Raw genomic sequence first — 21,321 nt, 5'->3', positions numbered from 1 at the left:
ATCTGGTTTTAATCTCTCTTGAAGAGAATAAATCCCAGGCAGATCTTAGCTTTCATGAGGAGTCTGAGACAGAGAAGGGCCTCCCCCCTTTTCTCTCTCTCTCTTTTTAATGCAATTTGTAATCTGGGCAACTGATGGAAAGCAGGTGCTTGTATTTTTAAAACCAACCCACTCATTGGGGCTCTCTTCATGCACAATTTTCATGCAAGGAGCATTCCTGTTAAAAGTCTACATGGACTGCATGTCTGAGTTGCAGATATCTGGATGGTCACTCAACTGCAGCAAAATACACCCAAAAAACTTTAACCAACAATAGAAATTCTGAATACACATGCTCATATTTGAACAGGACAGTTGGCCAATCCAGTTTCTTATTTCTATGCCTGGATCTTGGTATCCAACGGGATTGTCTTCCATCAAATTCTTTATCCTGGATAAGGATGCAAGCTGAATATTGTAACGTGGCCTTTTGTTTCATATTCTGTTCCTTATCTCAGTTGGCTTTTAAAGAACAAGGGTAGGCTGAGACATGTTGCACAATGAACTTGGACACTTCTTCACTCAATAAGTTTTTAACATAGATTATGGCACTGTGTGGGAAAGGTCTTTTGCTCTAAAGTTAAAAGTGCCAATAGGGTCACAGGTGGCTAGACGTTACCATTCCTAGATGCAGGAGACGTTGCTTTAATCCTTAGAATTCTCAAATGACTTTATGGGGTTTCAAATAAAAACACGAGTAAGAAGGGACATAATAAGTAGTGGGTTCTAAAACTGTTGCTACCAGTTCGTGCGACGCTTCTGCGCATGCACAGAAGCATCTGAGTGGGTGGGCGGAGCCTCCTGCTCCTGCCACTACCTTTTTGCAGAACTGGGCCGAACCAGGAGCAACTCACCACTGGACATAATTAATTTGCTTTAACAGGAGACCAGCAGAAGGAGGAGAATAGGAGCCTTGCTTGCTGTATCGATTTGTGCAGCAAGCTCAGTGATGGGCTACAAGCCCAACATAAATTACACTCATGGCCGCAGCTCGTAGGTTCTTGCGGGACCAGCGCGATTTTGCTGCCTCACCTGTGGAGGTAGCAAAATTGCACCCGTGTTTTGGCAAGGTTTTACCTGCGGCTCTGTACGCGATTTTGCTTCCTCCACAGGTGCAGCAGCAAAATCGCGCTGGTCCCGCAAGAACTTACGAGCCGTGGCAGCGAGCGCAATTTAGCGTTCTGGCTCGTAACCCATCGCTAAGCAAGCTCCTTTGTGCAATTCAAGCAATCCAGCTGCTCTCTTTGTGAAACCTGTTTTATTAATCTGCAAGACACAGTGGCACACAGTGTAAAGTCTCCTCCTGACAGGGACCAGTCTTTGTTCTTTTGCTGGATACACAGTGGATATTTTGCCTGATATTATATACTTAAAAAGCACGAGCGTATAGAGAGGATAGAAGAAATGCAGGGATATTCTTCACATATTGAAACTGGATCGGTGTGCTTATGGCCACATGTGGAGGATTATAGTACTGGAGGCACTTGGGGCAGAGGCTGAAATCGGAGTGGGGGGTTCTCATAATTGTCTGCCAAACATCTTTCCTTCCCCTCCTTCTACACCAGACCTCACCTCTGCAAAGAAATCCTGGGTTTTTCTACCTTAAGGTAATAAGGATTTCTCCTCCAATCAGATGCAGATCAGAGCGAGCGAGCGAGCGAGAGAGATCCAGTAGTGGGTTGCTACCGGTACGGTAAAGGACGGTGCACCGATAGCAATCGCTGTGCTGTGCGCGCAGCTTCAGTTAGCTTGTTCACATGCCTCCCAAAATGTTTTTGCTTCTGTGCATTTGCAGGAAGCAAAATCTCATTAGGGGATGTGCGCATGCATGGGATTTCGGTGGTTTTTTTGCTTCTGCGCATGCGTGGAAGCAAAAAAATTTGCGAACATCTTACATGTGGGGGAGATTTTGCTTCCTGTGCATGCGCAGAAGCAAAAACACATTGTGATGCATGCGCACGCACACAAGCTAACTGAAGCAGCACCTGCAGTGCACCAGTAGTGGCAGTAATAAGAATCCAGCCCTGGAGAGATCCTCTTTTCCTTCCCTGCCACTGAAAGGATCTTCCTCTCATTCGCTCAGAGATATGGCAGAGGAAAGAGTTGATAGGTTTAATCGGCTCCAGATTGCAACCCGCTGCTCCTCTGCTTGTGTTGGCTAGAGCACTGTTTCCCAACCTTGGCAACTTGAAGATATTTGGACTTCAACTCCCAGAATTCCACCCTTCTCGACCGACTTAGGGCGGCGTACAGCATAATAAATACAATGTATAATATAATGTATAGAAATCTAATTATTAAAAAAAAAATACTATAAAACTAACAAATTTCTGAAAAGACCCCATCTATTCCAACACAATCATCCACATTCACCCAATCCAATCACTCACAGTATTGGCCGGAGCTAATCTTACCACTCACTGCCCCCATGCCCACTGGCAGAGATAGGTCTTCAAAGCCTTGCGAAAGCCCAGGATGGAGAGGGCAGTACATATCTCCGGGGGGAGTTCGTTCCAAAGGGCCAGGGCTGCCACAGAGAAAGCTCTTCCCCTAGGTCCCACCAGATGACACTGTTTGGACGACAGGACCTGAAGAAGGCTAACTCTGTGTTACCTAACCAGCCGCTGGGATGCATGAGGCAGAAGATGGTCCCATCTTACCTCAGTCTTACCCTGTTATCTTGAACAAATCTTCTATTTCTTTGATAAATATTTTCTGATCTCAGTCCATTACCATTACACCAGTGTTACCCATCCTTGGCAACTTGAAGATATTTGGACTTCAACTCCCAGAATTCCCCAGCCAGCGAATGCTGGCTGGGGAATTCTGGGAGTTGAAGTCCAAATATCTTCAAGTTGCCAAGGTTGGGAAATACTGGGCTAGAGAAGCTGAGAGGCACAGGCCTGCAGTAGCTTGTTTGCTAACGCCTCGGGCTGAGCCACACGTCCACAGCAACACTCTTCTTACCGTGCACTTGTGGGGTTTTTCTCCAGTGTGCCTTCGCATATGCACCACTAGCATGTATTGTGCTTTGAAAGGCTTCTGTTCCCGGGTACATTCCTGCCAGCGACAAACAAACTCCTTCTTCTCCCCATGAATATGATCATTGTTGATGTGCTGAAAGGCAAGAAGAGGAAAAAACTGGGCTGTGAAATGAGAGGCTCGGAATCCCCATGTCAGAAAGACGGAAGGACATCTAATTGGGCTCCAGTCTCTCCTTGACAGGTTTCCTGGAAGTCCTGGATTACTCTTAAAGGAATAGAATCATGCCACTGGATTATTCATACAGTTGTTTTGGTAAACGGCCTTAGTTAAGTATAGTTTGTGTCTTTTTCTTTTTTGGTGCCTTTCAATCAATGTTGACTCCTGATGGACAAATCCCTGCAATTTTCCTATTTTGAGAACCAGTTTGTTGCAGTGCTTAAGGCATCAGACTAGAAACTGGGCAGCCATGAGTTCTAGTCCCACCTCAGGCACAAAGCCAACTGGGTGACCTTGGGCCAGTACTTCTTATTTCACTTCTGAACAACCTTGACAAGAAAACTACACAGACTGGCAGGGCTGGGCATTTGTCAGGAGTGAACACTGATTTGAAGGGGAAAAAAAGCTCTATTTTAAACTTCACCCTGCAATTTGCTCAGAGGAGGTTTGCCTTCAAAAGGCAGTGTCAGATATTTCAGAATACAGTGGTCCCTCGATCATCGCGAGGGTTCCGTTCCAGGACCCCAAGCGATGATCGATTTTTCGCGAAGTAGCGGTGCGGAAGTAAAAACACCATCTGCGCATGCGCAGATGGTGTTTTTACTTCCACCGCAGCCCGCCCTTCGCCTGCCCACCCCGTTGCTCGCGCCTGGGGTTTCCCCGCGCGCGTGCCGCCCGCCCGCCCACGCTGTTGCTGGGGCCGCTTCCCAGCTGGGGAGCGGAGCTGGGGTTTCCCCAAGCGCGCGCGTGTTGCTGGGGCCGCTCCCCAGCTGGGGAGCGGAGCTGGGGTTTCCCCAAGCGCGCGCGCGTTGCTGGGGCCGCTTCCCAGCTGGGAAGCGGCCCCAGCAACGCGCGCGCGCTTGGGGAAAGCCGCTCCCCAGCTGGGGAGCGGAGCTGGGGTTTCCCCAAGCGCGCGCGCGTTGCTGGGGCCGCTTCCCAGCTGGGAAGCGGCCCCAGCAACGCGCGCGCGCTTGGGGAAACCCCAGCTCCGCTCCCCAGCTGGGGAGCGGCCCCAGCAACGCGCGCGCGCTTGGGGAAACCCCAGCTCCGCTCCCCAGCTGGGGAGCGGCCCCAGCAACGCGCGCGCGCTTGGGGAAACCCCAGCTCCGCTCCCCAGCTGGGGAGCGGCCCCAGCAACGCGCGCGCGCTTGGGGAAACCCCAGCTCCGCTCCCCAGCTGGGGAGCGGCCCCAGCAACGCGCGCGCTTGGGGAAACCCCACCTCCGCTCCCCAGCTGGGGAGCGGAGCTGGGGTGTCCCCGCGCGTGCCGCCCGCCCGCCCACGCCGTTGCTCGCGCCGCCGCTGGGGTCTTACCGGGGCAAGAGGGGGAAGACCCAGGGAAGCCGCCCAGCTTCCCAGCTGGGGAACTCCACCATCTACGCATAGAAAAAAGGCCATAGAAAAAAGGCACGCATGCGCAGATGGTGGAGTTTACTTCCGGGTTGAAAACTCGCGAAATAGCCCTTTCGCGATGCTCGAGGACGCGAAACTCGAGGGTTCACTGTATATCAATATACATGTTTGGTTGGAAAAATCCTTTCTGCCCAGAGGATGCTCTGTGTTATGGATTCATAACCTGTTGTCTTCACATTCCACATCAACCACAAAAACCTGATTAGAGGAACATTTAGAGCATAAGAATTTCTTAATTTTAGCAATAGCAATAGCATTTAGATTTATATACCGCTTCAGAGTGCTCTACAGCCCCTCTCTAAGTAGTTTACAGAGAGTCAGCATATTGCCCCCAACAATCTGGGTCCTCATTTTACTGACCTTGGAAGGATGGAAGGCTGAGCCAACCTTGAGCCTACTGAGATTCGATCTGCCAAACTGCTGGCAGCCAGTGATCAGCGAAAGTAGCTTGCAGTATTGCACTCTAACCAATGTGCCATTGAGGCTCTTTCTATCATTTTAATCCTGTTCTGGTTCAAACTCTTTTCAAAGGAAATATGTAATCGCCAGTTATTTAGGTCAGTTTTTCGCATTTATAGCCTACTGTTCCTACAAGAACTTTGAAGCAGTTTTGTTGTTTTTTCAGGACTTGTCGTTCAGGCAACATGCAGGAACAAGCTTCTTTTGCTCTGCAGAATGTATTTGTAGAATACAATTTAAGGACACTCTTGGAGTGCAGACAGCTTTGAGTAAATTTCAGTTGTATTACCAGTTCATTTTTCTGCATCATCATAAAGAAAGGAAGAGTTAACATGTTCCCAAAATGTGGTCTAAACAGAGCAGTGCTAATATGAAAGCCCATAAGGAATAATTTAAATCCACAGCATCATAAAAACTGATTCTTCCTTATTGTGATAATAGGGCAGTTCTTATTTGATGTTGCTCGCTTGCTCATTCCCTTAGATCTCCAAGAACATCTTCTTTGGGCTACTAGCTACTGCCCATATTGCTCAGGCCAACATAGTCTGGTTTAATAGGCCTTTCACTGCTTTAAGAGATCTGTAGATTTTTGATGGGGTACTGCCTGAGATTTCTCGCATGCACATCAAACAGAATTCTAAGGTTGCTTCAGAAAAATTCATGACAAATAATGATGTATCAAAGTGGAAAATGTGAAATGTGCATACAGCTATTAAGAAAAAAAGGAAAGGGATAAGGGTATAAGGAGAGTACTGCAGAATCATATGTGGGTGCCATGTAATTCAGCCATACAAAGGGTTGGTCTTCTGTGGTGATAGTCACAGAGTGAAATTGACCTGACCGTGAACCCTTAGAACCCCAAAGTTATCTGCTACTACAGAATGTAGAGATATGGGAGAAGACAGTAAGACCAGCTCCATTTTAGGAACTGATATTATCTCTGTCTGTCCACAGTCTCCACCTAATGAAACTCTAGAAAGAGTGCAGAGTAGAGCAACAAAGATGATTAGGGGACTGGAGGCTAAAACATATGAAGAACAGTTGCAGGAACTGGGTATGTCTAGTTTAATGAAAAGAAGGACTATGGGGGACATGGTAGCAGTGTTGTAATATCTCAGGGGTTGCCACAAAGAAGAAGGAGTCAAAACTATTCTCCAAAGCACCTGAGGGTAGAACAAGAAGCAATGGGTGGAAACTAATCAAGGAGAGAAGCAATTTACAATAAGGAAACATTTCCTGACAGTTAGAACAATTAATCCGTGGAACGGCTTCCCTCCAGAAGTTGTGAACACTGAAGCTCCAACACTGTAAGTTTTTAAGAAGATGTTGGATAACTATTTGTCTGAAGCAGTGTAGGTTTTCCTGCCTGAGCAGGGGTTGGACTAGAAGACCTCCAAGGTCCCTTCCAACTCTACTTTCTTCTTCTTCTTCTTCTTCTTCTTCTTCTTCTTCTTCTTCTTCTTCTTCTTCTTCTTCTTCTTCTTCTTCCTCTTCTTCCTCTTCTACTCCTCCTCCTCCTCCTCCTCCTCCTCCTCCTCATTATTATTATTGTGTTGTTGAAAATGACCACTGGTTAAATAATTAGTGAAAAATTCCTAAATCATTTGTAACAGGATAAGTGGATGGCAGAAGGACAACTTCTGTGTTCTGTATTTTTAAACATAAAGTACCCTCAGATCTATAAGATTTCAGGGGACCCTGGCTCCAAGGTTGCAAAAGTATAGGAGGTCACTAAAGCAGTGTTTCCCAACCTTGGCAACTTGAAGATATTTGGACTTCAACTCCCAGAATTCTCCAGCCAGCATTCACTGGCTGGGGAATTCTGGGAGTTGAAGTCCAAATATCTTCAAGTTGCTAAGGTTGGGAAACACTGCACTAAAGGACAGCCAAGAGACTCACATAACGTTTCTGGCATCTAGTAATTTTTCTAGGTTCTTATAGTCCAAACCTGGTAACTCTAAGTTTATTCAAATATTAAACGGCTAAGGAGTTAAACTGAAATATTAAATCTTGTTTTAAGGTTGATTTTATTACTAAAAATTTTAGGAAAAAATATAATTACATATAATTATCCATATTCGAGGAAAAAGAAACAAACCATTTCGCAACCGTATAATTGTTTCTCGATACGAAGGCTTAAAATGCAATACCTGAAGGGCTTTTTAGAATCTGGATTTCTTTTCCATTTAACACTGAGATTTAACATGTGCACTGCATCCCTAGAGGCATGAAAACTCAGACAAGCCTGGATACTTTTTGAGGAGAAGCATTCATGTGAAAGCAAAACTTCCTTTAATAACTGCGTACAGCACACTCTCTCATGTTATCTTTCTAAATTCTTCATATGCATTCCTGAATAATACTTTGCAGCAGCATGTCTTCCCTGGCTCAGGGCTCTCCAGATTATTCTTCAATTGACTTACTTTTCAGAGTTTTGCAGACCCCCTTTCATTTTAGACAGGCTGAAAAGAAACACACCACCCTTTCCTTTTCTCTGTAGAATTTAGAACAACATTCTTTTAGAGTAGAATTATCTCAGTACTTCCTCATAATTTCTTTTGATGGAAAATGAGTCATTTTTGATATAATGGCAAGCCATGGCATGACACTCTTTGCCTGGCAGAAGTTGTTTACATGAACAGTTTGGGGTGAACACTATAGCATTTGAATAGGAAAAACCCATTTGCACAAACAATGATGAACTGGTTTGTTGAAAATCAAAATCAAAAGTAAACAAATGGCCTGTATTTATTGTATTGAAGGAAGGAGGAGGAGTGAGTAGAGACAAGTACCTACAAGGTGGGACCAAAATGACAATCCAAACATCATGGCATCGGCTGTGCTTTAGGTGTCATTTTGTAATATTATTATTACTTTGTGTGGGTCGTGATATCATGACTCAAATCACCTTTAAGGTGATTATATCTGGTTACAGATTATAGGTGATTATAGCTGGTTACAGAGGCTATGCATGAGGCTCAGGTATTATGGATTTAGGATTATGTCTGAAGGCCAAAGTCATCCAACAAATGTTATGAACCAATGACATCTGAGTCGAAGTGGATCACTCACATCACTTCAGTGGCATTTCTCCACAGAGACACAATAGGCATCATCCAGTGAAGTAATGTAAATTATGTCCACATAATATTTTGCCTCTGCGGTGATTGGAGAGATACACCTTAATATGTTCACGAGGAAGAGCTCATAGATTAGGGATGTCTGTAACCTTCTTGTCTTGTGTGCCGAACGTGTGTGTGCGCCCGAGAGCATGTGTGCATATACCCATAATGCAATGCATGCATTATACCCCTATGCACCCCATGAACCTTGTGCTCCCTTGTGGATGTGCATGCAACACCCCCCCCCATTTTGGGCCTATCAGGCCTCTTTGTAGCCTCTTGGAAGCAAAAAGAGGCTAAATGGGGGCGCACCCTCCACATGCCATTTTGGGCCTATTCAAAATTACCCAATATTTCCCCCCTAGTAAAATGTAAGACAGCATGAAAAGTGACAGCAGGATCCAGCAGAAGCCCAGTTTCAATAGGAAGGTATTATCACCTGTACCATCATAACGACTCTTGGGACATTCTCACCTGTTAGGCAGGACAAGGAAGTGGACATGACTGTGAGTGCCAGGAGAGTAGAGTGACAAGCAGAAGTAGTCCTACTTGTCTCTTTGGTGCAACTCTTCATTGCACAATCAGCACAAGACTGGATCACTCAGTAATTAGTCCACAAAGGTTTTCAGAATACAGTAAAGTCCAGCAACAGATCACTATTGATCCCAGAAGGATGCGTGTGGCAACACTTATTCTTACATGCTGGTCGCTGAGAAATATGGGAAACTATCCAAGACTTTCCTGCAACTACATTCTTCTGAACATTTGACTTCATTTGGCAAGGTTTACCTATGCCCAGTTGGATCAATTTTAAAGCTTTGTAGTTTGAATTTTGGCTGAGCAACTCACACAATATGATGGGAGGCTAACTCTTCAATTCAAGGGATTAGGTCTCTTTCATAAGAACACTTACGTGGACCAGCTGCTCCTGCGTATCATACTCCTTTGTACAACCTTCCCAGTGGCAGTTGGTCTCATAAATAACTTCAGGCTCCTGCTTGCATTCGTCCTTATCAAGTTCTTCTTTCAAGTCTGTCAGAAGTTCCTGTAAGATATAAAATGCTTTAAGTAAGATGGACTGGCTTTGCCAGAAATCCTCAGTCACCCATAGATTAGCTAGCAGGTGCTATTGTGTGAAAGAAGAGAGCTTTTCTGACCAGCTTATAAGAGGACCTGCACTGAGATATACTTGCATAAAGAGACAAGCACCATAAAGTTGGCTAGTTGGTTGAAAATGTGAACAGATATTCTTCTTTGTATTGAATAATACAATACATCCTCATCCTGGGTGTTCGACAACCATTTTATTTCTCTAACTATCTTAAACCTCATTTTGTCCTCAAGAATTAATATGGCTTTTTATCGCACATTTTCTTTAACAAAATATAAGGACCAAATATTAAGTACAGAACAAGAGCTAGGTGCTGCAAAGTCAGAAACTGTAAAGGATTATAGTGGATAGAAATGATTTAAATTAGCACAGGTAGATTTTTTCAACACTATTAAACTATTTCCTAAATCTGCACTACTGTTAATCTCATTATTCCCATCACCCACCTCCTCCCACAAGTGATTGTATGACTGTAACTTTGTTGCTTGTATCCTTACAATTTATATCGACTGGTTCCTAATATGATATGATTGCTTATATGTACCCAGACTATCATTAAGTAGTGTACCTTATGATTCTTGACAAACTTATCTTTTCTTTTATGTACACTGAGATCATATGCACCAAGACAAATTCTTTCTGTGTCCAATCACACTTGGTCAATAAATTCTATTCTATTCTATTCTATTTTTAAAGACATGTCGCTTTGTGTGCAAACTTGGCATCAGGCCACTTTATGCCTGAAATAAAACCAATTCAAACCCACCCACCCCTTCATTGGTATGTAGGCCATAAGAAAAAGTGCTCTGGACCAGAAATCTGTAGATAGGAAAATGGATAAAGTCTGGCGTTTGAATTTTATACCAGCTGAAGTGCCAGAGACAGCCCTAAAGATAAGTGTAAGTAGACGATGCCTATTTGCAAGAGGTTGTAAGCTGAGATATTGGGCAAATCTGGTGAAAGATCCTGCAGCTTAAATAAATCACGTAGGCCCTAACTCTCCAGATCCACCTCCAGCTTGCAAACCTTTCAAGAGGAGAATGATCCCATTGAGTAGTGATCATTGACAGGTTAGCTACCACTTACAACAGTTTGCTTAGTGACCATTCCGAAGTTACAACTGCATTGAAAAAAGTGACTTTTTCATACTTATGACTTTCGCAGCATCCCCTTGACCATGTGATCAAAATTCAGATGCTGGACAACTGGTTCATATTTATGACCGTTACTGTGACCCACTTTTGTGACCTTCTGGCACGCAAAGTCAATGAGGAAGCCAGATTCACTTAACAACAGGGTCACTATCAACTGGAGTGATTCACTTAACAACTCTGGTGAGAAAGGTCATGAAGTGGGGCAAAAGTAACTTAACACATATCTCACTTAACAACAGAAATTTGGAGCTCCATTGTGGTCATAAGTCAAAGATACTTGTACAATCTCATACATAATGTATAATCCAAAGATATGACACGTTAGATAATATGAGAGATGGAATATAGGATGTCCAATTGAAGAGAATGAAAAGCAGAATTTGAAAAAAATGTGCCAATATCCGAAACGGAGCTCCAGTGTTCTCCAGAAAAAGCATTCTTTCATCGCTTCAACAGTTTAGGGTATGAGCAAAAGAAATCAGTGCAATTCTCAAGAAAGACTTCAAACATAACACAAGCGTATGGTGCATACACTTTTTTGGGGGGGAGGACTGATTTATAAGACTATAAATACGAGTATATGGTCAGAATGCAGAACTGCAGGCTATTTCTGCTGACTTCCAGATGCCAGCAGTTCAGCAATTCGAATCTCACCAATCTGAAGGTTGACTCAGCCTTCCATTCTTCTGAGGTAAAATGAGGACCCAGGTTGTTGGGGGCAATATGCTGACTCTGTAAACTGCTTAGAGAGCACTGTAAAAGCACTGTGAAGTGGTATCTAAGTGCTATTGCTACTATGCTCCTGGTACACTTGTTCAATAGAAACATAGAAACATAGAAGACTGACAGCAGAAAAAGACCTCATGGTCCATCTCGTCTGCCCTTATACTATTTCCTGTATTTTATCTTACAATGGATATATGTTTATCCCAGGCATGTTTAAATTCAGTTACTGTGGATTTACCAACCACGTCTGCTGGAAGTTTGTTCCAAGGATCTACTACTCTTTCAGTAAAATAATATTTTCTCATGTTGCCTTTGATCTTTTCCCCAACTAACTTCAGATTGTGTCCCCTTGTTCTTGTGTTCACTTTCCTATTAAAAACACTTCCCTCCTGGACCTTATTTAACCCTTTAACATATTTAAATGTTTCGATCATGTCCCCCCTTTTCCTTCTGTCCTCCAGACTATACAGATTGAGTTCATTAAGTCTTTCCTGATATGTTTTATGCTTAAGATCTTCCACAATTCTTGTAGCCCGTCTTTGGACCCGTTCAATTTTGTCAATACCTTTTTGTAGGTGAGGTCTCCAGAAGCTACAGAGAGCTACTTGTAAAAAATGGCAAGTCTTTCAGCACTGCATTCTCATCAACAGCCCAATACACTCTAAAACTATTGTCCCTTTTGAATAATACAAAATTGGAACACTCTTTAGTGGGAGAAGGGGGATGACCCATGTAAAAAAATAAGGACAGGGCTTCCATCACAGCCACTGTCTTGATTCTTTTGACATATGCCCTCCTGCATGTCATTGGTCCATTAATACCAGACAATTTTGACCAGCATCCATCCCAATGCATTACAACATGTATTTGCTACTCCTTGACTAACTGTTTGCCTCTATGCTACCCTAACGTGTCAAAATGTAGGGTGGTTTATAAAAATGATTTATATATACATAGTCCAGGTTTTCCTCAGCATTTTATAATAAGCAATCAACAGTGGGTGGTTTTGACTAATTAATCCAATTTCATTACCCACAGCCTTTAAAGACTTGTATAAAAATTCAGAGTCATGATGAGAAATCATCGTGAGGACCTAAAGAATAAAATAATAAAATAAGCCTTTTATTGATTGTTTTACTGATAATGAACAAAAGGTTGCACCTAGGGGCAATCCACAACAAGTTCTGAAAACCAATTGATTTGGAAAGAATCAGATGCTAAGTAGGATTATGGATGCTTTTATATCAATGTATTTGAAGCTCTGTATGGGCATAATAAAAATAAAAGCAGCATTGTAAGGACACTGGAAAATTTAGGACTAAAGACTGCATTATGCTTAACCTTTTCATCAGAATTGGAAAACAGCCTAGTCTGGAAGAGTCATTTTTTAATTGTATCTTTGATAAAACTGATCTTTCTGAGGAGAATCTTCCTTTTTTTTAAAAAGGAATTTGAATTCAAGCTGGAGAATTAAAGAGTAAAAGAATATCATGATTTCTATGCTAAATTCTGTCATTTTATTATAGCATTTATGTTATTTTTACTTTTGATTGAGAGCTTCCCATAATTGGGCAGTTATATATATATATTTAAATTAAATAAAGTGTAATTAACCACAATGCTGGACAAACTTCTGTCAGATTTTTGAAAGGTGCAGTTGGGAGTTGAAACATGTGCCCACCTAGCAGTGACACCCATTTCCATCCACTTCTCACTCTCCCTCTCTCTCCCTCCTTCTCTCTCTCCCTCCCTCCCCCTCTTCCTCCTCTTCCTCTCTCTCTCTCTGTCTCTCTAATAATAATAATAATAATAATAATAATAATAATAATTATTATTATTATTATTATTATTTATTAGATTTGTATGCCGCGGAGCGGCTCACAACAAATAAAAAACATCATATACAAATCTAATGTTAAAACAGTTTTGAAAAACCCCTATTAAAAACAGTCATACAACCCAAACATACCATACATAAAGTCAAGGCAGCTAAAGATATATCAATTCCTCCATGTCTGGCGACATAGACTCGTATTTATAGTCATATACTCATATTTATAGTCTTAAATACTCATATTTTGAAATAATACTCCTGGCATGCTACAGAAAGACTAGTGCGACCTTTCGACCTGACAGAAGGTACACATTCTAGCTTTGCGTTGCTGTTTGCAATGGGGACAATCATCTGAGGCTTTGATTTTACACTTCTAAAAAGCTGAATTCATCTGAAATCAACTTAGAGGTCTATATTACGGAACGGCAGAAAGGTACACACAAAAGAAATTTAACGAATTGGGACTTTTGTAAAACATATGGATGTGTGTGCAAATATGGATGTGTCATATGGAAATACTACAATGGACCTGCAAAGTTATTTTCAAGGAGAGTTCTAAACATGCAATGTATGAAGAAATCCATGCTTAGCCACAGGTGCCAAAATTGGTATAGGTACATGGTGGACCATATTCAATTTGAGATTATGGACAAAAGGATTAATTCGACTAATGAAACTGATTTGCAACAGCTGATGGGGTGATGGGACAAGATAAGACGATATATGGTGAGTAGGATTCGAGACCAAGCTATAAGAAACAAGTTGGAATCACTTTATAATATGTAAATAAATATTGCGCTCTTGGGTTAAAATGATTTATACAAGAAATACCCCCGACTGGTGGTGGGGTATGATTTATTTATTTATTTATTTATTACTTAGATTTGTATGCCGCCCCTCTCCGAAGACTCGGGGCGGCTAACAACATGTAGAAACAAATCATAAGCAATCAGACAAATTTAAAATATTTAAATATTTAAAAAACCCCATATGCTAACAGACACACACACAGACATACCATGCATAAATTAAACGTGCCCAGGGGGGAGATGTTTCAGTTCCCCCATGCCTGACGGCAAAGGTGGGTTTTAAGGAGTTTACGGAAGGCAGGAAGAGTAGGGGCAGTTCTAATCTCCGGGGGGAGTTGGTTCCAGAGGGCCGGTGCCGCCACAGAGAAGGCTCTTCCCTGGGGCCCGCCAACCGACATTGTTTAGTTGACGGGACCCGGAGAAGGCCAACTCTGTGGGACCTAATCGGTCGCTGGGATTCGTGCGGCAGGAGGCGGTCTTGGAGATATTCTGGTCCGATGCCATGAAGGGCTTTAAAGGTCATAACCAACACTTTGAATTGTGACCGGAAATTGATCGGCAGCCAATGCAGACTACGGAGTGATGGTGAAACATGGGCATACCTAGGTAGGCCCATGACTGCTCTTGCAGCTGCATTTTGCACGATCTGAAGTTTCCGAACACTTTTCAAAGGTAGCCCCATGTAGTGAGCATTACAGTAGTCGAACCTCGAGGTGATGAGGGCATGAGTGACTGTGAGCAATGAGTCCCGGTCCAGATAGGGCCGCAACTGGTGCACCAGGCGAACCTGGGCAAACGCCCCCCTCGCCACAGCTGAAAGATGTTGTTCTAATGTGAGCTGTGGATCGAGGAGGACGCCCAAGTTGCGGACCCTCTCTGAGGGGGTCAATAATTCCCCCCCCCAGGGTAATGGACGGACAGATGGGATTGTCCTTGGGAGGCAAAACCCACAGCCACTCCGTCTTATCCGGGTTGAGCTTGAGTCTTGAGCTTGTTTGTCTGGTGGTGGGCACAATCACTGAGCACATGTTAAATGTCATATGTTGTGTGTGTGTGTGTGTGTTTATATTATAAAAATAAATAAAAATGTTTTTTTAAAAATACTGCCACAGGTGCCAATTCCCAAAATCAGGATATTTCCAAAGGCAGAAGGAATGACTGCTACTTATTAAAGGGGCGTACATAAGTGCACTGGTGTGCCTTTCGTCCCCTGTCCAATTGTCTTTCCTTTCTTTCAACTATCCTATATATTCTCTTCCTTTCATATATCCTCTCCTCTAAGTTCACTTTCACCCTCTTTTATATTGTCACATGTCTATTTTCTTCCTATGTATTTATGTATTGGACAAATGAATAAATAAATAAATAAATAAAATAAAATAAAATAAAATACTTGGATGCCCTTTCCTTTCCTTTACAAACTCTTTTCCCCTGTGACAGAGGAAAACTCCCTTTCCCATCTCTTGGCCCGTCTCTTGGCGTAAGGCAGCTATCTGATTTGATTATGCTGGGAGCAAAGCAGGATTGTTGTTGCTTCAGATCCTGTGTTGTTTTGCTGCCTTTGTATGCCGAGCAGTTCCCAAACCAAATGCTCTAGAGAGATGTCTTTTTGCCCTAATCGTGCTGACTACAGCATGTTTATCTTTCCCAGATATGCTATCTTCATCAATTTCACCAGCCCCCTGATGATTGCACATGTTGCTGTCCCCATGCATCATGCCAAAACCCCCGCTTCTGAACTGGAACCGAGAGAAATTTGTCATAAACTCTTCTGTTGGCTTGACAATAGCAAGCCTCATATTTCATGAAAATGAAGTGCCTAGAGCACTCCCAATAGTTTACAGTCGTGATAAAGAACCATCAGAGAGTGTGCCAGCCATTAAGCAGCCTGGAACTCAGCAGTTCTGATAAGGACACAGAAACCAATGGGCCCTTTCCGGGTGTCAAATACTGTGTCACTGGGGTAAAAGGATGCTGCTCTCAGCAATTGCTTCCTGAAGAGGAACAAGTCTTTTATTGGGAGCTTCCTATTGTGACACCAGTTCTTCCTGTCATCTATCTTTGCTCTCTGGTACCATTATCACTCGCATGGCAAGTCAGAAGTGTCAAACATCTTTCCCCTGGTTGCTTAGATGCAGTGACATGTCTGTTGAAAAAAAAATGCCGTGACCCAAGGACTCCCAACATGTTCCTTTCCAAACACCCATTGAAATCGGCAATCATGTTGAGATGCGCATAAGGAGATCGCTGATCTTGAAACATTCCCACTGATACAGTTTCTCTAGAAGCCACACCCCACCATCATTCCAACCCGTGCAACTTTCAACGTGCTTTCTATTCAGGATGAGAACGGCAAATTTGTTAAATTCAAATCACTGAATCCTGTACTCAGAATGAAACTGTACTTGAAATTCTTGAGACTGCAACCCTGAATACGCACTACAGAGTGTGACTATTTGACACTGAAAAAGAATATAATTTGCATGACATCAATCTTTGCAGTAAACAATTTCAAATAATTTTAGGTGAAACAGCCAAGGAGAAACTTGATTTTATTGAGGAGGTTGTGTTTGACTTCGAGGGGGCTGGGGTGTGGCCAGAGTGGGCGTGGCCAGCCCAATGTCACTCATGTCATGGTGGCACCACGGGCCGATCCTTTGCTGTTTCCAGGATGGCCCTGCAGGCCAGATTCAAACACTCTGTGGGCCAGATCCAGCCCCCTGGGCCTTGAGTTTGACACCCCTGACCTAGAGGAACACTTCCAAATTCCAGTATGACTCTATCACTTCATGCATTTCAAAGACAATGTACATCCCACACTTGAGCTTGCTGCCTTCTTCTTCACTGCAAATTCATAATTTGCTCAAATAGTTGTGGCCCACAAAATCCTAGTCAATCAGTCCAGGGACTGAATGTAATTGTTTAAGAGTTACCTGAGTTGGTGGAGAAGCTGGTGGGTGAATCTCTGTTTCAGTCTTAACTTTACTGCGTTTATGAATTACCGGATTGACTGTGCTGCTAACAGCTGACTCGCTGCTTTGCTTGTTCTAGTAAGGCAAAAATAAAATGGAGATGAATTAAGTGGTCATGATCAATGTGCTTAAGTAAATGAAGCATTATGGCATTGTAATTGACAGAAATCGCTCATTTTCAGCTGACTGATAAGCAGCTGCTTTGCATCAAGATGAAAATCAATCCAGGAAACAAAAATATGGATGGGTTCCTGCCCCCCTTAAAACCTGCCTGCATTTTCCAAATACTATTATGCTCAGTGAAGTATCCCTTGTAATGTATTTCACACAGAAATGGACAGTATTATTGTTTGTCTATGATGGACATTATTATTTTGTAAGACAGCAGGACAACCTGCAGCCCCAGGGTCAGACGGGATCAATTAAGATCATGGGTCTGACCCTCAGAGATCTCTAATGGCGTTAATAAATGTTGCATTTTAATATATCACCAAAGGAAAATTATTATTCATGTTGGCAACAATTCTGTGAATTGTGTTTCAGAGTAAATCAAATGTCATCTAGGTCTATCCATTTTGGAGTTTCAGCACAAAACATCACAATCAAATGCCAACTTTGGCCAACATATGTTGTATGTTCCCCTAATTTATGGTTTAGGATAGACCCGCTATCCTAAATCTTCATCTCCATTAAAAAGGAACCCTTTGGATAGCAAATGTTTTGCAGTGTTATTTTTCACATCCCACCTCTGATGAGCATGCACATGGCAACACAATTGCTGGAATATGAATTGAACTAACCATATGGATTTTAACCAAGCTGGGAACTTCAGTTTAACTGATTCATCTGTACACTGGAGGCAAATAGCTGTATTATTTCCAAATAGATACATTCAGCCCTTACTTGCGAACTAAAAGGCCCACAGTCATCAGAATGCTGTCTGATAAAGGGCAAAGACAGTCTCCTGTCTCATGTATCTCAGCAGCCGATCAGGTCTTACAGAGTTGGCCTTCTCCAGGTCCCGTCAGATAAGCAATGCCAGCCGGCAGAACCTAGAGGTAGAGCCTTCTCTGTGGCAGCCCCGGTCCTTTGGAATCAACTCCCTCCTGAGATTTGTATCGCATCCACTCTTCCAGCCTTTCATAAGGTCTTAAAAACTCACCTTTGACTGCAGGATCGGGGCCGTTGAGCATTGACATCTTGCTCCGGCTGAATGTATGATTGCAATGGAATGATTGTAGATGTTTGTTTTTAATAATTGGGGGGGGGGGTTAGATTAGTTTTAAGTTGGCTTTCTAACATGCTCTATTTCAGTGTTTCCCAACCTTGGCAACTTGAAGATATTTGGATTTCAACTCCCAGAATTCCCCAGCCAGCAAATGCATTTGCTGGCTGGGGAATTCTGGGAGTTGAAGTCCAAGTATCTTCAAGTTGCCAAGGTTGGGAAACACTGCTCTATTTTGTATTCACTCCTGTTTTGTAACTCGCCCTGAGTCTATGGAGAAGGGCGGCCTAGAAATACAAATAAATAATAAATAATAAATAAATAAATACACATATAAAATTAATGCTGTACCAAAACCGCTGCTTCGTAATCTGAGTACTGAGGGATGATTTTATGGCCAGTCATTGTAGTTCATCAGCATTCACTGCTGCAGAAGCACGAGCATTGAGGCACAGTTGGTCAAGGGTAGGACAGGTTAAAACATCTTTGAGAGGGACCAGAAATGCCTGGCCAACGGCGTAAACCGCTGGCCGAAATTACCTCCGGGGCTGGGGAGACGCTGCCGGCAGCTCTTTCAAGCTCCAGACTTCCGGGTTCCTCTGGAACCCGGACGTTCGGCTTTTGGCAGCGCGCCAAGGTGGCGCACTGCCTGCTGGTCAGGGGAGGTCCTGGATCGCCCTATTTAAGGGCGATTCAGACAGGACCTCCCCCTTGCCTTGGCTCTCCTGAAGCGAACACCCGCCCACCCTCTGCTATCAACAGTGTGTCCTGAGGAGGTCGCCTCGGGGCCGAATAGGAATTTTTTGTGGCCTCCCCTTTAGAGGCTGCCGTTTTTTCGCCTATTCCACACTGACGGCGCGGACTGGATTGGTTAGGGGGTGCGGCGCACTTAGATATCAGTATAGGCCTCCCTCTGGTCATTGGGGTTTGGCAGGTTAGGGGCGGAAATGGGCAATTAGAAGCGACTGTGCATGCTCCTTTGGGCATCCTTCAAAGGGTGATGGACCGCCTCTCTCCAGGAACTAGAGGTTGGAACAACATCGGGGATTGGAGAGAGGATGTCCATGGGAATCACCGGATCCAATTTCCCACGAGGATTGGAGGGTGAACTCCTCCCACACGACGAAGGGGCATGGCTTGGATCCAGGTGAAGGTGGTACCTTCACCTGGTTCAGCAAGGAGTTTTTGCCCAATGTTGCCAAGGAATTTTCTGGTAGGAATTTCCGCCCCGTTAGTTTTGGCCTCTGCAGGTCCTTAGTACTTTCTGAATTTAAATATTTAAATTGACGTATTCAAATTTATTTAAATTTATGTTAATTCAATAAATGACCCGTATTTAATCCACAACATGTCTCAGCGTCGTTACTCCGCTTCCGGGGCTAATTGGGAAGACTTGGGGTGCCAACGATTTAACACAAAAAGCCAAGGTTATGATGAGTGAAATTGACAGGGCAATTGAAAAAAATTAATGCTAAGAGATTCACCATGGCTTTCTGAAAGTGTTTTCCACAAAACCAGCTAAAACCCTGCCAGAAACTGATGAGGATCCTACCTGGTTGGACTCAGCGATGCAGTTGCTGCTATTGCTGATCTGAGGAGAAGAGTTGACCGAGATGACAGCTACATGCTGCCGGGCAGGAAAAGTTGGAGATGGCTGTAGAAAAGGAGGGGTATGTCCAAATGCTGAGCTCAAGCCTCTTTGCTGGTTCAGAATTTGTTGGTATGTCACCGGATTGATCGGATGAGGGAAAGTAAAAGCAGGACTGGAAAGAAGGAAGAAAAACGAAACTGGATTGGTGGAGCCTTTAACAATTACAAAAAATTACTGAAGTTTACTAAGTTGCTGAGTTGAATTCAGCCTGGCTGGGCTATTTTTTCCTCCTTTAGACAGCAGGTTGTCCCATTCATGTCTTACTTTAGAATCTTAAAATCTTTGCTTACAAAATAGGCAAAACTAACAAATTGATGAACAATAACTTTAGATTATTACATTTTCCTTTGGGGCATTCTGGATTTTTTAAGGAATCCCCTTAAGGCAGTGCTTCTCAAATTGTGGGGTGGGGCCCAGTGTTCCCTCTAATTTTTTTTTGGGGGGGGCGGAAAAGTATAGTATCTGAGCGGCAGTCCCTTCGAGACTGGGCGGCACAGAAATAATAAATAAACAAACAAACAAACAAACAAACAAAAAACCCACCCTGTTTTGCCTCAGAGAATTTCAAAATAAAATACTGTACTGTGTGTCTATAACAGTGAGCTCATAATAGGGCAACTCTATCAATATCAAAATGCCACTTAAATAGTTGAGCTAGTTTCAAACTAGATTTTGATTTTCTTTCTCTCTTCCTTACTCCCATTCTTTTTCTTTCTCTTTTCCTTCCTCTCTTTTTTCTATCTGTTTCTCTCTCTTCCTCTCTTCCTCTCTCTCTCCTTCCCTCTCACTCTTTCCCTCTCGGCTTCTGGGCAGGTTTGGAAAACTCTGAGTTGATGATGATTTTTAAGTGAGCGATTGCTCACTGCTCAGTTTAGAGGGAACTATGGTGGGGCCCCCTGGGGAGGCATAGAGAGATGCCAGGGGCACGTGTGACACCAGGGAACATGTGTGGTCCCTCTCGATCAATTCCCCTGGACACTGCTCCGAGCCAGGGAGGGCAGGGCAGCTGCATGGGTTCCTGCTGTTCTTGGCAGGTAACCATGAACGGCATGGTGAACTTGCTGCTGGACAAAGAGGAGCATCTTCTGCAACTGGGCGAAAGGCATCCTAAAGTCTCCTTCCACGCCATTAGCTGTGAATGTCTGGCACAGGTGACACTTATGGGCCAGGCCGGCAAACCCAATACATCGGTTTGATTAAGCTGGCCTGTCCCTGTGTCAAAAGAGGGCCTTATGGGGTAACCTATGCTTCTCTAACCGAAAACAGGCTCCGCTGAGTTCAGTGTGACTTACTCCCAGGTAAGTTGGTACAGCAACCTTCCCCAGCCAATTGTTTGCAGCTTATAATAAGTAAAATTATAAATATTAACACTAAAATTCCATTGGGGCCCAGATCAGAGAGTTGGGGGCATGCAAAAGATTTACTTCTTCCTTGCCTTAAGGCAATTTCCCTTGAATTTATGGGGTTTTTTTTCCTGAGACTTAAGCTCACTGGAGCTGGCCTTTGTCAGTTGCATATTATCTCTTGGTTGACAATGAATTACACATGGTCAGTCCAAGATTATCAGAAGATCATTGACAAGCACTAGAAATTTTTTGGGAGCCAT

At 43.4% G+C, this 21,321-nt stretch overlaps 1 protein-coding gene across 1 annotated transcript in view; it reads right to left on the bottom strand.

The window, feature by feature from the left end:
- The window catches only part of GLI2 (GLI family zinc finger 2), a 338,725-nt gene that overhangs the window by 19,281 nt on the left and 298,123 nt on the right, over positions 1-21,321 (bottom strand). Inside the window, exons 7-10 of the mRNA XM_070730027.1 lie at positions 19,617-19,827; positions 16,801-16,914; positions 9,147-9,278; positions 3,007-3,156 (exon numbers count right to left, since the gene is read on the bottom strand). Of these exons, the coding sequence (XP_070586128.1) occupies positions 3,007-3,156; positions 9,147-9,278; positions 16,801-16,914; positions 19,617-19,827 (607 nt within the window). The remainder of the gene's footprint in view (positions 1-3,006; positions 3,157-9,146; positions 9,279-16,800; positions 16,915-19,616; positions 19,828-21,321) is intronic.

This window comes from Erythrolamprus reginae, chromosome 1, assembly GCF_031021105.1.
Source record: "Erythrolamprus reginae isolate rEryReg1 chromosome 1, rEryReg1.hap1, whole genome shotgun sequence".
Taxonomy (NCBI): domain Eukaryota; kingdom Metazoa; phylum Chordata; class Lepidosauria; order Squamata; family Dipsadidae; genus Erythrolamprus; species Erythrolamprus reginae.
The sequence above is the reverse complement of the archived record's forward strand: the minus strand, read 5'-3'. Positions and strand labels throughout refer to the sequence as shown.